Raw genomic sequence first — 16,477 nt, 5'->3', positions numbered from 1 at the left:
GCATATAGGTTTCTCAAGAGGCAGGTCAGGTGGTCTGGTATTCCCATCTCTTGGAAGAATTTTCCACAGTATATTGTGATCCACACAGTCAAAGGCTTTGGCATAGTCAATAAAGCAAAAATAGATGTTTTTCTGGAACTCTCTGCTTTTTCGATGATCCAGCGGATGTTGGCAATTAGATCTCTGGTTCCTCTGCCTTTTCTAAAACCACCTTGAACATCTGGAAGTTCACAGTTCATGTATTGCTGAAGCCTGGCTTGGAGAATTTTGAGCATTACTTTATTAGCATGTGAGATGAGTGCAATTGTGCAGTAGTTTGAGCATTCTTTGTCATTGCCTTTCTATGACTATAATTAAGACAGCTTAAACCTCATCAACTGTAATGCGCTCTTCTGGAAGACAGAATTAATGGTCATGGGGAGTGAATGATACCTGTAAGAATCATTTGGACAGGCAGTTGGAAAATAAGTATTGGTCATATGTCTCCAAGATGGTATTGATCAGACAACATGCAGTCCACTTGGAAATGTTTACTCCATGGGATGCACGTGTATCAGGTAAATAGCCACTAAGGTTAGTCAACCAGATCTTCACAAGCTTCCTGTGCCACCTTCCCAGGTTTGTTTGACTTCTCATACGAGTTTACCTATAATCAGCCTTCAGTCTCATCAGATTCTTGGCAGCTTTAGGAGTCATTTAGTTTAACTTCTTCTTAAAGAGGAATGTTCCCAGACTTCTCATCACTTCTTTTCCAGACCCACCATCAGTGATTTTTTTTAATAAACTTGTTTTATCAGTCCATGAGCAAACCTTCCTGCCTACAGCTTCAGTCCCAAGATTAGGATAAACTTTTCAGGCCTCTTTTAAGCCTCTTGAAACTCAAATTCACTTTTATAAGGTAAGTGGTTAATGTTCTTATAACTTTCTCTCTCTTGCTCCATGTTCAATCATGTCTGACTCTTTGCCATGCTTTGGACTACAGCCTGCCAGACTCCTCTGTCCATGGAATTTCTCAGGCAAGAAGATTGGAATGGGTTACCATTTCCTACATCAGGGGATCTTCCCAACCCAGGGATTGAACTTGCATCTCCTGCACTGCAGACGATTCTTTACCACTGAGCCACTGGGAAGCCCTCTCACAACTTTATTTTGCCTTAATTGAGGGGAAGGAAAATGACACAGTTATTGTTTTAATCTCTTTATTTTATCAATAGTATCCAAAAAAAGAATCAAGAGTTACAAAAACAAGTTAAATGCAATATGGAAGCCTACTAAATACAAATACATTTCACAAACACACAGGCAACAGAAACCTGTCCAAATTTGCTCCTTGAAATTTGACTATTTAAAAACATAAATGTAAAGGAAAGACATTCAGACTGGTCCAAATGGTCTTATTAACAGGTGGAGGAGCCCTGCTTTCCAAAAACAATAATGGAGTCCAGAGCCATGGCATGTGAGTAGGTTTCCATGGACACTGAATCTTAACAGATGCTATAATGTCTTTATAAAAACCATAGACACACAAAGAAAGCCCAAGGAAGCTTGCAGTCTAAGCCCTGTGCTTTTAGAGAGCTGGAGGAACTGAACCTGATTTAATTCTATTTGCTCCATGCAAAGCTCTATGCAAGACTCCCCAGACTAGGCTATTTAGCAGCTTTCTGTGAATGATCATCATCACGTGACTCTATGGTGCCGACAGTAGCTTCCCTATTTACAGGAGGAATGCAGGTTAGGTCTTGGGACTTCAACATCGCAGGGTAGAGTCATCTTGGATGGCAGCCACTGACCTAAAGGTAACAGGTGAGGAGACATTCTGCCTTCTTGCTTTAAACAGACTGGTACTCCCGCCCTCTCTTCTGGTGTCCAAGGGCTGGCAAAACTTGGTCAAGATGTGCTGCTGGGAGCTCTCCAAGGCACTTTGACAGGGAGGTGCATTTCAAACAGTTGGAAGAGAGCTTTTAAGTGGGATGATTTACAAAAACTCCGAATTCTAAACAAAGTGGAATGTTCTTTCAAAGGAGAAAAAGGAAACCTGGTCAGAAGGAATTCCATTTTCAGCGCAACTTTCTCAGAGTTGCCTGTGCAATACAGCCCTCAGGATTTCCCTCTGGTGGTCTGTAATCTGCTTTCTGAAAATGAGATCTTATGCCAAGTTTTTAATTTTGTTACTCCAAATGCATCTTAAACATGGTATTAAGTGGGGTTAATTATCACAGGGGTCAAAAGACACAGAAATGACTGACTTCTCCCCAGTCATACTTCTAGGATTTGATTCCACTTTTTTCCCCGTCTTAAAATGTAAACCTTCTTTTCCCCTCATCTCTAAAGGGAGAGTCATTTCTCTTCCCAAGAAGGTTAAAGATGAACTGTAAAAGTGAAGACAAAGAAGTGGTTCTCTTTCTCACTCTCTTCCTGGGCAGGCTTTACTTGAGGGCTCTGCATCATAGCACAACCTGTGGGGCCATTCAGACTGAGGTCAAATTTGGTCATCTTGTTTTTGGTCATCTGATTCTTACATCAAAAAAAGGTTTCATTTATCCTGAGGAGAAAAATCACATTTTCTCCTTCTGGACCTATTACCAGAATCACAGAATTTACAGTTCCTCAAATCAATAGTTTAATGCATTCCTACCTGTTCACTGAGGAAACTAAGGCCCAGAAATAGGAAGAGATGGGCCAGAGTCACTCTCCTACTTAGTGCAGGATCAATGAGCATATTGATAGGCTGGGAACATCTAAGTCTTGCTTAGCTGCGCTTGTCTCCATTCTTTGGAATACTGATTTGTATGGCTCTATCAGAATAAATGAAAACAACTTAGCGTTTTGGATCTTAAAGGCTTTGTGTGGGGATACTTCTCATGGCTTCTGTCTGAGGCACCCCCTGCTCCTCTGGCAGACTGCAGACCCACTGGAAACCACAGGAGAATTCCAGGCTGCATGTGGCAGGATGGGGGGATGTCTGGGTAATAGCAGTCTCTGCACAAGGAAGAACCCCAAACTCTCCCATCTCTGAAATGCAGGACTAATGAAAAATAATTACAAAAGCTTAATTTCTAGTTAAGAAAATAAAATATTAAACAACAACAATAATATAATGATAATAATTGAAGAATGAAATCAACTTGCCAAAAAAAGTTTACAGAAAAATAGCACCTTTGGTAAAAAGTATTCTAAAAATTTGGTTAGATCTCTAAGGGGCTCAAAGTCTCCAAGTATCTGCATCATTTGGGGGCACCCTCTCTCAGACACTGGGGAACTAGCAGGATGGCCGTGTATCTAGAGCCAGTGGCTGGGGCCTTGAGAAGCACAGATGCTAGAGGTCTGTTATGCTGATGGTGGCAGGAAGGGCTGGAAGCAGAATGCAGTCTTCTTCACTGAGTTTCCCAATTCCCTCCTCTGGGACAGCCTGCTCAGCTCTCTCTCACTGCCTGCACGCCCTGCAGCATGTTCACAGCTGTGCTATACTCAGAAGGGTTCCAGATCTGGGTCCACTCTCCCAACCCTGATGCAGTTTCCTTACTTGCCTCCGGCCCCTGAGCACCACTGACAGCTTCTCCCAAAACACTCCTAGAAATGAAGGCTCTGGCCTTTCCCCTCCTAGCCAGCCATCCCCATTTCCTTTATTGCAAAACAAATAGACAAAATAAAACTCATTGCTATATAAGCAAATACAGGTGATTTGGCGGTTGTAGCAGACACTTGCATATACTGGACTCAGCGCTGAAATTGAAGAGAAGGTGCCAGGCTCTGGACACCATTCCCAGATGCCTCCTCATTAGATCTCTTTGGTGCTCACTCTCTTGGACTTTTCAGCTGTTTCCTTTGAGAGGCAAGAGAAAATAAACATTATGAAATATTAAAAATTATTGGCATTTATCTGAGAGTGAAAAAGTTGGCTTAAAGCTCAACATTCAGAAAACTAAGATTATGGCATCTGGTCCCATCACTTCATGGCAAATAGATGGGGAGACAATGGAAACAGTGTCAGACTTTATTTTTGGGGGCTCCAAAATCACTGCAGATGGTGATTGCAGCCATGAAATTAAAAGACGCTTACTCCTTGGAAGGAAAGTTATGACCAATGTAGACAGCATATTAAAAAGCAGAGACATTACTTTACCAACAAAGGTCCGTCTAGTCAAGGCTATGGTTTTTCCAGTGGTCATGTATGGATGTGAGAGTTGGACTGTGAAGAAGGCTGAGCGGCAAAGAATTGATGCTTTTGAACTGTGTTGTTGTTGAAGACTCTTGAGAGTCCCTTGGACTGCAAGGAGATCCAACCAGTCCATCCTAAAGGAGACAAGTCCTGGGTGTTCATTGGAAGGAGTGATGCTAAAGCTGAAACTCCAGTACTTGGCCACCTCATGTGAAGAGTTGACTCACTGGAAAAGACTGTGATGCTAGGAGGGACTGGGGGCAGGAGGAGAAGGGAACAACAGAGGATGAGATGGCTGGATGATATCACGGACTCGAAGGACGTGAGTTTGAGTGAACTCCAGGAGCTGGTGATGGACAGGGAGGCCTGGTGTGCTGCGATTCATGGGGTTGCAAAGAGTCGGACACGACTGAGCGACTGAACTGAACTGATCTGGTCTTCAAGGCTAGCATTGACAGAAACATGCTCATGCTGAATTTTAGGTCTGTTTACTTGTCTATCTCCTCCACAGATAATGAACAACTTGAGGGCAAGGATCATGTCTTACCATGACATAGTTGCATAGGACCGTGGCTAAATCAAGAGCTGACTTTAAACTCCTATGAAACAATAAGGTCAGACATTATTCTATTCTTTTGAAAAATGAAGAAAAGGATGCTACATGGAAGTGCTACAAAATGTTTTGAATCCAAATTTAGAGAAGCATTGGGAGCGACAGGCTCTGGAGGCAGACTGCCTGAGCTTGAATCATGGCTGTGCAACTTTCTGGGGGACTTTGGGCATTATTACGAAACTTTCTGTGCCTCAATGTCTTCAACTACAAAATAAGGGTAATAAAGTAAATACTACCTCTTCTAACAGTGGCAAATATCTCCAAAGAAGACATTCTTACAGCCAAGAAGCATATAAGAAGATGCTCGACATCATTAATCATTAAGGAAATGAAAATCAAAATACAATGAGATGTCATTTCACACCCACTAGGATGTCTAATAAAAAATAACCACAATGACAAATGATGGTGAGTTTGTGGAGAAATTGGAATATGACTGGTTAGGATATAAAATAGTATAGTCACTTTGGAAAACAGTCTGGCAGTTTATCAAAAGATTAAACACAAAGTTACCCTGTGATCCAGCAATGCCACTCCTTAGGTACATACCCAAGAGAACTGAAAACATATGTCCACACAGAAACTTATATAAGAATGTTTACAGCAGTATCATTCATCATAGTAAAAAAGTAGAGGCAAACTAAATATATACCAACTGATGAATGGATATACAAAATGTAGTATATCTATCCATGAAATGTTCTTTATTCATAAAAAGGAATGAAGTCTTGATTCACGCTACAACAAGGATAAACCTTGAAAATATTACACTAAATTAAAAAAGTCAGACAGAAAATGCCATATATTGTACAATTCCAATTATTTGTGTCCATAATAGGCAAATTTATAGAAACAGAAAGTATAATAGTGGTTGCCATGGGCTGGGAGAGGAGAGAATATAAGTGACTTCTAATGGGTTTGGTGTTTCTTTGGGGCATGATGAAAATGATCTGGAAATAGTGGTAATGGCTGACAATCTTGTGACTATATTAGAAACCATCTGATTGTATACTTTTAAAAGGGTGAATTTTATGGTGTGTGAATTACATCTCAATAAAAAATTAAATAGGGAATAAAAAACAGTGTTTGGCATCTGGTAGGCACTGGCAGTGCCCCATCCATAGCCCTTGTCTTCAACATTTCAGTACACCGGCCTGGCTTCTTACTGCCAGCCCCTGCATCTTCTTGCCTGCGGCTTTCTCTGGCTGCTGAAGCCCGCTCTCCCCACACGCGCTGACAGGTCAGAAACGCCAGGGAATTCATGTTTGCTGGTGGCGGTTCTCAGCCAGTGGCTGCTGGGAGCTCATGCAGGCACAGCCCAGCTCCCTGCCCTCTGTGCACTGGAACTGTTCCCAGAGTTCTGTGACAGTACTAAGCTCCACTTGCCCTCAGTGGTAATGTGCCGGAATACACACTCATTATTTCTTCCCTCCTTGGGCTCACTTCCCAACTCTCCTTCTGGTGTTTCCTGGGGACTTCCTCCCAAATAAACTGTTTGTACTTGAGTTCTTACCTTAGTGTCTGCTTCTGAGGCAACTGACATAAAATGGACAAACTAAATAATGTTAGCTATTATAACTCACTCCCCACTGTCTACAATGATCATTTTTCCAGCCTAGATGAAAGGAATTCCTATTAAGTGCTTTTTGCTTTTGTGGGTTTATACTAATCTGGAAGCTCAAGGCTGCTGAAATATGAAAAAGTCAAGGACTAGGAGCTTCTGCATCTGTTTAAAAACTGACATGACGTTTCTACACTATCAGTGACATAATGCACATGAAAAACCATCAATAAATATGAGCAATTACTATTAATACAAATAATTCTTGATTCTCAAGTCACATATTTCATCTCAATAGTTCCTGTAAGCATTACATTGCTTAAAAATTTATATGTCAGAGAGAAGGCTTGTATTACTAGACCCAGTTTACAGACAGATGATTCAAGGAGCAATATCCTTTGTTAGGACTACAGGTAAACCAGTGGAAAGACAGTCCTAGGAGTCTAGCTCATCTAGGTTTTCTCTCTAGGCCCTCAGTAACATATGTCAGTGAATCACTAATCTGCTAAGAATCTTCTTGCCAAGAAGGCCTTCAACTTAATGACATAGAAGCTGAACAGAATTCTTATTATCCTTTCAGGTCTCTAGGAAACAGAATCTCTATCTCAGGCTGTTCCAGCCAGCTTGGCATTTAACAAATCCTTTCTGCTACGGTCTAAATCCACTAATTTCATGCTCACTGAGAGCCAATTATACAGCAGTGTTCATAAATTCATAAGTGAAAGTTGCTAAGTCAGACTCTTTGTGATCCCATGGACTATACAGTCCATGGAATTCTCCAGGCCAGAATACTGGAGTGGGTAGCCTCTCCCTTCTCCAGGGGATCTTCCCAACCCAGGGATCAAACTCAGGTCTCCTGCATTGCAGGCGGATTTTTTACCAGCTGAGTCACCAGGGAAGCCCAAGAATACTGGAGTGGGTAGCCTATCCCTTCTGCAGTGGATCTTCCCAACCCAGGAATCGAACCAGGGTCTCCTGCATTGTAGGCGGATTCTTTACCAACTGAGCTACCAGGAAAGCCCATTATACAGCAGGCCCTGTACTAAATGCAGGGCTACACTGGTGAGCAGGTCACAGAGCCTGCTCTCAAGGAGCTCACAGTCTTTGGGTCTGGGCACTGGTCATGACAAGAAATAGGAATGCTTCTTTCAGTTCAGTTCAGTTCAGTCGCTCAGTTGTGTCCGACTCTTTGCGACCCCATGAATCGCAGCACGCCAGGCCTCCCTGTCCATCACCAACTCCCGGAGTTCACTCAGACTCATGTCTATCAAGTCAGTGATGCCATCCAGCCATCTCATCCTCTGTCATCCCCTTCTCCCCCTGCCCCCAATCCCTCCCAGCATCACAGTCTTTTCCAATGACTCAACTCTTCACATGTGGCCAAAGTACTGGAGTTTCAGCTTTAGCATCATTCCTTCCAAAGAAATCCCAGGGCTGATCTTCAGAATGGACTAGTTGGATCTCCTTGCAGTCCAAGGGACCCTCAAGAGTCTTCTCCAACACTACAGTTCAAAAGCATCAATTCTTCGGTGCTCAGCCTTCTTCACAGTCCAACTCTCACATCCATACATGACTACTGGAAAAACCATAGCCTTGACTAGATGGACCTTAGTCGGCAAAGTAATGTCTCTGCTTTTGAATATGCTATCTAGATTGATCATAACTCTTCTTCCAAGGAGTAAGCGTCTTTTAATTTCATGGCTGCATTCACTATCTGCAGTGATTTTGGAGCCCCCCAAAATAAAGTCTGACACTGTTTCCACTGTTTCCTCATCTATTTGCCATGAAGTGATTGGACTGGATACCATGATCTTCATTTTCTAAATGTTGAGCTTTAAGCCAACTTTTTCACTCTCCTCTTTCACTTTCATCAAGAGGCTTTTTAGTTCCTCTTCACTTTCTGCCATAAGGGTGGTGTCATCTGCATATCTGAGGTTATTGATATTTCTCCCAGCTTGTGCTTCCTCCAGCCCAGAGTTTCTCATGAGGTACTCTGCATATAAGTTAAATAAGCAGGGTGACAATATACAGCCTTGACGTCCTCCTTTTCCTATTTGGAACCAGTCTGTTGTTCCATGTCCAGTTCTAACTCTTGCTTCCTGACCTGCATATAGGTTTCTCAAGAGGCAGGTCAGGTGGTCTGGTATTCCCATCTCTTGAAGAATTTTCCAGTTTCTTGTGATCCACACAGTCAAAGGCTTTGGCATAGTCAATAAAGCAAAAATAGATGTTTTTCTGGAACTCTCTTGCTTTTTCAATGATCCAGCAGATGTTGGCAATTAGATCTCTGGTTACTCTGCCTTTTCTAAAACCAGCTTGAACATCTGGAAGTTCACGGTTCACATATTGCTGAAGCCTGGCTTGGAGAACTTTGAGCATTACTTTACTAGCGTGTGAGATGAGTGCAATTGTGCAGTAGTTTGAGCATTCTTTGGCACTGCCTTTCTTTGGAATTGGAATGAAAACTGACCTTTTCCAGTCCTGTGGCCACTGTTGAGTTTTCCAAATTTGCTGGTATATTGAGTGCAGCACTTTGACAGCATCATCTTTCAGGATTTGAAACAGCTCAACTGGAATGCCATCACCTCCACTAGCTTTGTTCATAGTGATGCTTTCTAAGGCCCACTTGACTTCACATTCCAGGATGTCTGGCTCTAGATGAGTGATCACACCATCGTGATTAGCCCGGTGGTGAAGATCTTTTTTGTACAGTTCTTCTGTGTATTCTTGCCACCTCTTCTTAATATCTTCTGCTTCTGTTAGGTCCAGACCATTTCTGTCCTTTATTGAGCCCATCTTTGCATGAAATGTTCCCTTGGTATCTCTAATTTTCTTGAAGAGATCTCTAGTCTTTCCCATTCTGTTCTTTTCCTCTATCTCTTTGCATTGATCACTGAAGAAGGCTTTCTTATCTCTTCTTGCTCTTCTTTGGAATTCTGCATTCAGATGCTTATATCTTTCCTTTTCTAAAGAAGCCATTTTGCTTCTTTAGACCATGCTTATTTGCAAACCACCACTCACCTGATTCTAACTTATAAAGCTATTTACCAACTTGTAATCTACATCTGCTGGGGCATATTGGCTCCACAAGGACTCCGTCAGGGAACTATCTGTATCATGATCTGCATGGCACAGGTATATAGGTGTATTGTTCGGGACCTACTGTATGCAACAGAGCACATGTCCTTGGTCACCTGGGGCATTAGGCTGTGTCTGAGCGGAGGACGGGCCTGGTGGTGACAGGGCTATCTGAACCAGCACGGAGGTTGCAACTTACCTGGTGCTTTTGAAGCTCCTGGACATATCTAGTCATTTCCTCCTCTGCCTGGGTCTGGGCCCGCTTCTGATTCTTTCCTATAAGAAGAATCAAGGCTCAGAGCAGTGGTGGCTGGGGGAAGCCCGTTAGAGATCCCTCTAATACCTACCTTTTAGGCTCTCAATTTCATCTCCCATTTAACTTATGGAAGGAGAAATGAAATACCCACATTTCTCTGAATATAAAGTGTCCCAGGGAAACCGGACACCTCCAAAGTAACATGCTTGGGTAGTAAGTGACTGGGCCAGGGCTCAGATCTAGGCTAAGTGGGGAGGGTGTGAGCTAGAGTTTTAGAAACCTTTTCTCAAAGATCTCTTTGTAGAACGGTGCTAGTGGTAATGCTGGCTTGGGCACTGTTTTCCCTTCCCCAGATGTCTGATGTCTCCCAACCTGCCCTGCCCATGTCTCAACTATTTCAACTTTGTCTTTTTTTAGGCTAACCCAATCCTGTTAATTCAAACATGCTTATGAACGTGTCTCCTTTTCCTGCTGGGCACAGATGGCAAGAAGTCGTTTTGCCTTCCAATTGCCTAAGTCTTTGACATAGAGGATTTCCTAAGCTGTCATAAGGATTAAGTGGGCTAATATGTAAAGTGCTTAGAAGGAATGCATGCGTGTGTGTGTGTGTTCAGTTGTGTCCCACTCTTTGTGACTGCAAGGGCTGTAGCCTACGAGGTTCCTCTGTCCATGGAATTTCCCATGCAAGAAAACTGGAGTGGGGTGCCATTTCCTACTCCAAGAAATGCTTGTAATTCTCACTAATATGTGTTTGCTTTCCTTACTACTTTTACCACTCTAATCTCTTACCAACACTCGATCTTGCCCTGGGTCTTGAATCTTTCTTATTCCCAGCCTCTGGAGTGACTTTCTAACATCGTGCATCTAGCATAATTGCTGTGGCCTCAAGGCTGCTCTCTGGGAACCCTGACAGTGCAAGTGGGAGCCGGTCTCTTGCCCTCCAGTTTCTTTTCTCCCAGCCACTGCACTCTTCCCTAACATCCCCACCCTGACTTCCCTCATGGTGATTCATGAAGACAGCGCTCTCCCTGCTGCCCCTTCTTTCTCACCGTCACAGGTCATGGCTGTGCAGACCCAGTTTCCACAGGCACACACACAGCGGTTACAGTCCACCTCGGTCTCGGCTCCATCGGCATACGTTTCATCCTCCAGGGCACACTCTGCGAGACCAGAAATAAGGAGCAGAGGTTTAGGGTGAGGGTGGAACAGGACGTCCTGGGTACCATCTGTGCACCTTACCACCTTCCAGATAAGACCTGCTTGTCCCTCAGAGGCACTAAAACTGAACAAATGCCTCTATCAATCCAAAGATTTTCAGACCTGAACCTCAGCATGGAGATGATGGGCTGGGGCCCAGTCTAGAATCATGGAAGGGAATTTTCTTAGTAAGCTCTGGAGAGTTCCACAATCTCCTCTATCTTGCTGCTGCTGCTAAGTTGCATCAGCCGACTCTGTGAGACCCCATAGACGGCAGCCCACCTGGCTCCCCCGTCCCTGGGATTCTCCAGGCAAGAACACTGGAGTGGGTTGCCATTTCCTTCTCCAATGCATGAAAGTGAAAAGTGAAAGTGAAGTCGCTCAGTCGTGTCCGACTCTTAGTGACCCCATGGACTGCAGCCTACCAGGCTCCTCCATCCATGGGATTTTCCAGGCAAGAGTACTGGAGTGGGGTGCCATTGCCTTCTCCACTCCTCTATCTTGGCCCCCTCTAAATACCCCCAACTCCCTCCAACCTGCTATTTCTTAGATTGAAAGTGAAAGTGAAGTTGCTCAGTCGTGTCCGACTCTTTGCGACCCCGTGGACTGTAGCCCATCAAGCTCCTCTGTCCATGGGATTCTCCAGGCAAGAGTACTGGAGTGGGCTGCCATTTCCTTCTCCAGGGGATCTTCCTGACCCAGGGATCGAACCCAGGTCTCCCGCACTGCAGGCAGACGCTTTAGCCTCTGAGCTACCAGGGAAGCATTGAGCATTTCTTAGATTAGGCATACTCTTCTCTGGAGGGTTGAAGGATGGGTTGAGGCACTTGAGGAACTCTTGGAAGCTTAGTTTCCAGTCAGCATTTTCATCAGACAGTTCAATGAGAGCATCAACACAGAGTCCTCTGAAAAGAAAACACAGGAGAAATGTGTCGGCAAGACCTCAGCTTCCCTCCTGAAGGAATTAAGCATCAGGATTACATACACCTGGGCCTCTGAAGGTGGCCAAAGAAACTATTTAAAGAGAAAGTTTCTACACTGACCTTCTACAACCATCATGTATCCTGACTCCAGTAAGCATCCAACCTTTAGTTTATTATATGGGATATCAGATCATTCAAGTTGTTCAAATGATACTCCCAAAATGACTGAAGCTTCCTGGATGGTTTTGTCCACTTGGATTGACAAATGTTTCACTATCTGCATATACCTTCCACTATCAATTGCCTCCCCTGCTCCAGGTGTAATGTATCAAGTCAACCCAACTAGAAAAATCAAATAAAAGTGGTAGGAACAGATATGAAAAGAATGTGTGATTTGAAAGAATATGAGTTTGAAACCAGCAGCACCACTATCATCCTTTTATTATACAAAGAGATTTTTCAGAAAAGTTTTCTAGAACTCCAGCTCCCTTCCTCTCCCCTTGGCCTGGGTTTGAGCCCTGGCTCAATCACTTACAACCCAAATGGCCTTGAGCTAGTTATTCAACCTTCCAGCACCTGTTTCCTTATCTGTGAAATGAGGACAAGCAGCCTTCCTTCACTGCAGTGTTATAAGGATCAAATGTTGAATTTGTAAAATATTATCTTATTTCAGGTCATCAAAATAAGAAGGATTTACAGGTATTATACTTCAAGGCTATAAAAAGTAAAAGTTCAAAGCTCAGTCATGTCCAACTCTTTGTGACCCCATGGACTGTAGCCCACCAGGCTCCTCTGTCCATGGGATTTTCCAGGCAAGAATACTGGAACGGGTTGCCATTTCCTTCTCCAGGGGATCTTCCTGACCTAGGGATCAAACCCGGGTCTCCTGCACTGCAGGAAGACTCCCTACCATCCGAGCCACCAGGGAAGACTTAAGGCCATGGGTTATCATTAAAAAGGAGCCCTAGAATCTGGGTTTCATGCTTTGCATTCTTCTGAACAAACAGGTGTTTTCCTTTTTTTCCTCAGTTGTGCCTAACTCTTTGTGACCCCATGGACTATACAAACCATGGAATTCTCCAGGCCAGAATACTGGAGTGGATAGTCATTCCCTTCTGCAGGGGAATCTTCCCAACCCAGGGATCAAACCCTGGTCTCCCGGATAGCAGGCGGATTCTTTACCAGCTGAGCCACCAGGGAAGCCCTTCCTATTTTTAATTCTTACCAATATACTGGAACCACAGTTAATTTAGGGATTAATTTTTATTAATCCTTAGGGGTTAACTTTATTAATATTTACTTAGGGGTTAATTTTTATTAATTCTTAGGGGTAAATTTTTATTAATATTTACTCTGGAATAATACCAGAAAAGGAGAGGAACATGCTCCCAATTGTAACAGTTAGGGTTCTCTACATGAAACAGCACTTATTATCTTAAAATCAGATCTAAAACTATTTTAGACTTATCATTAAATAGAACATTGAAGTAATTCCTTAAGAAAACGAACCATTAAAACATTACCCACAACACTAAGAAACAACTTTGCCCTGATGTGATCATTAATTTTAAAACTACTTTCTTCAATTCCTTGCAAGTTCTGGCCAAAAACACTAACTACTTGATCAGATCAGTGGTGCTCAATATATTAGTTCATAATGTTCACAGAAGAGATCAGGACAAAACCCTATTTCGCTTTTTACTTCACCTTGACTTTGACACTGGAGGCTCCTTAGCAGGTAGGAAGGGGTTCAAATCCCTTCTTATACAGCCTCCCCTTGTGGGCCTCTCCCTGACCCCCTCATTCCACTCACCTGAGAAGCTTGTTGTTCTCCTGGTCTGCATAGGTGGTGATGTTGATGGCGGTTTCATTTTGCTCCACAAATTTCAGAAATTCGCTGGAGTCCAAGCGAGAGTCACCATTATCAAAGTTCTAGAAAGGAGATGAAGAGATCTTTTTGGAACGTTTTGTAAAACCTCAATTCTATCATCCCTCCACTCAGTTTGGCCCATCTCTGGTTCATCTTGTTTTTAACACAGTCCAAACTTGCTCTGCCCTTCGAGCAACAAAGCCTCGAAGCCCTGGGGCACCCAGAGAAGGCACCTGTGCCCCAAGATGAGAGACTGAAAGTATCTGGGCAAAGGCTGCTGAGGGCCTTTCAATCCCAGACCCTGCTAAGGGGGGCAGCCTGGAGCCTGGGAGTGCTTTGGAGGTCTCTGTAGCCCCATCCCTGGCACTATCCCCCAGACATTCTTGAATTCACTCTGTCATACCATGTTCTCAAACCCTAACGATCATGGAACAACAGACTTGTGAATTAGAATCAGTGTTGGAGCCCCGTATGCATATTTCTAACAAGTTGCTTATGAACAGTGATGTCGGTGAACCTCAGAGCTCACTCTGGGAACCACAGGATCATTTCTTCCTGCTTGATTTCCAACCTTCCTGGCTAGCTCTCAGTGCTTACCTCTCACATTGGTACCCTTAGCCGACCTCATCAAAGGCAAAGGCCCTGTACGTTATCCACATCAAAAACCTGCCTTGTGGAAGTGGTGCAAAGCCCCCCAACCTGCCGCCCTGTGCTCTGGGCCCCACTGTAGACAGTGCAGCCTGTCCTTGTGATCCAGCTCACGTTCCATGAGCACAAGTGAGCTCAACATTATGCTCGCTTTGGCAAGATGCTCAACTGAGACCTTAGCCACCTGGGACCATTTGGGATGCCCAGGCCCTTGCTGCAGGTGGAGGGCAGCAACTTCAAGGCTCTGATCAAATTCTAATTTAGATACTGCTACTCTCCAAAATATTTCTAGTGGGAAAAAAAATTTTTTTTTTCCAAAATTCTTTCCCTAGGCTGCCTCATTCTGCTACCCTGGGAAATAATCAGCACCCCATGTTACTTTCAAGGTGGCTCTCCAGATGGTGGGAGAATTTCTGGAAGAAAAGTCTGCACAGGTTTCCAGGTAGAAGAGAAAGATACAGCTACTGACTCTGATGCATGACTATCACATATCATGTAAATTCTACTCTAAGGCTGTAAATCTTCTAGTGGTATGTATGACAGGTATGTATAAAACAACTCTGGGGGCCCTTGCTTAACACCTATTTATTATTCTTGTCCTAATTCCTAGGAAAAGATCTCAGAGGCTCTCTCGTCACTATACTTTTGCCCTGGCTCCAGTTTCAGCCCTGGTCACCAGGAATTCAGGGCGTGTGTATGTGTGTGTGTGTGAGAGAGAGACACGGTCATAAAAGGCTCTGTGGCTCTGTGTGTGTGTGACATTGTCATAAAAGGCTCTTTCTACCCGAAGCCTTCCCTCTTTACTCTGTTGGGCTTTTGTCTAAAAAATAATGACTGAATCACCAGTTCAGATGAGAGTCTGATTTTGGTCTCATCCAAATTCCGATTAGATTTGCTTTGCAACTAATTTTGATGTAAGGAATGTCAGCTGGGCTGGAGGGCAATTCACTGGTTCAGAAACGGTCTCTCTGAGATACAGATCGCTTAGCAACAGGCAGCTGTTTGCCTAGTGGGGAGAAGCCTCCCTTTGAAGATTGTACCATATGGTTCTTTGATGATCATCAAGAAGTAGATTGTGAAAACCCATTTTCTTGGAGGACACTTGGAAGAGCGAGCACTGTGTTTGTCAGTTATGAGCAAGCTTTCTTGGTTAGGATGAGAATGCTCTAGAGAAAGGGTAGTTTCTCCAGGGGCCTTGGAGTTTTTACACAGGCACCTATGAGAGAAAGTTATTGCCAGAGAGGGTGGAGATGTATGGGGCCCTGGTCCTTAGGAATCAAATTAACAGCAGCTGCCAGTGATGCCCAAGGCATGTTCCATCAAGGGGCCACTATGAACGGTTATAAGGTCCCAAGAAGTCTCCTGGGTCCTGGGCCCCATGGCTCCTGTGCTGTAATGACCAAGCCAAAGTTACTGCTCACGACAGACCCAGCAGGTGCTGTTCACTTAGCTTTCAAAAATAATTTTCTTTAGTTTCTCCTCCTGTCCAAATCTCCTGGCTCAGCAATGTGTGTTTTTCTGTAGATAAGGAACTACCCCTGCTCCCAGAGCTCCCTGATATGGGAGTGGCTGAGACAGAAGACAGAGTGAGAGGGCTGTGCTTTCTCTTCTCAAGCCCCTGGAATCCAGAGAGACTGACTTTCTGCCACAGTGAGAAACATCTACTTAAATGAAGTCCTAGATGACCAATATCCTATTTCAGTCCAACACCGTATTTCGCCATCTCTGGGCCGGGGGTGGGGTCCATGATGTCAGTTAACAAGAGGAATCCACAGACGAGGCTGGTGTTGACCACACTTAGTGGCCACAGAGCTGCCTAGAAGTCCCTCGTGTGTGGGGGCTGCTTCTGAGTCTGAGCTGATCGAGCCTAGGATACACCATGGAGGCATGTGAGGGCATCTGAGGATGAGCCTCGGAGGGCCTCTACCCAGAAATGTGACTGTCTGTAAGTGACGGGGGCTTCGTGGCCATGCGGGAATGCGGGCGCCTGAACACGTGTGTCTGTGTGTACGACAGTCTCCATGTGGCATGCACACCTCTGCATGTGGTGGTGTGTTTCTGTATGTGGTGCTTATCTGAGTGTGATGTACATATGTGTGTATGTTCTTATCAATCAGCTGGAAGAGCACCCTTAACTGCTTCTTTTAACAACTGTCTCAAGCTCTCTGAAAG

General features: G+C 44.0%; 1 protein-coding gene across 2 annotated transcripts in view; it reads right to left on the bottom strand.

Moving 5' to 3' along the window:
- Positions 1–1,182: 1,182 nt before the first annotated feature.
- FSTL1 (follistatin like 1) overlaps positions 1,183–16,477 on the bottom strand; it is a 56,822-nt gene continuing 41,527 nt past the window's right edge. For both annotated transcript variants that reach the window (XM_040250927.1, XM_040250935.1), the window contains exons 7-11: positions 13,601–13,719; positions 11,657–11,769; positions 10,717–10,827; positions 9,611–9,687; positions 1,183–3,823 (exon numbers count right to left, since the gene is read on the bottom strand). In XM_040250927.1, coding sequence (XP_040106861.1) covers positions 3,779–3,823; positions 9,611–9,687; positions 10,717–10,827; positions 11,657–11,769; positions 13,601–13,719 — 465 coding nt within the window. In that variant the 3' untranslated portion in view covers positions 1,183–3,778. The remainder of the gene's footprint in view (positions 3,824–9,610; positions 9,688–10,716; positions 10,828–11,656; positions 11,770–13,600; positions 13,720–16,477) is intronic.

The sequence above is a fragment of the Oryx dammah genome, unplaced genomic scaffold, assembly GCF_014754425.2.
Source record: "Oryx dammah isolate SB20612 unplaced genomic scaffold, SCBI_Odam_1.1 HiC_scaffold_2, whole genome shotgun sequence".
Lineage (NCBI taxonomy): Eukaryota > Metazoa > Chordata > Mammalia > Artiodactyla > Bovidae > Oryx > Oryx dammah.
This window is presented reverse-complemented; position numbering and strand designations above follow the sequence as displayed.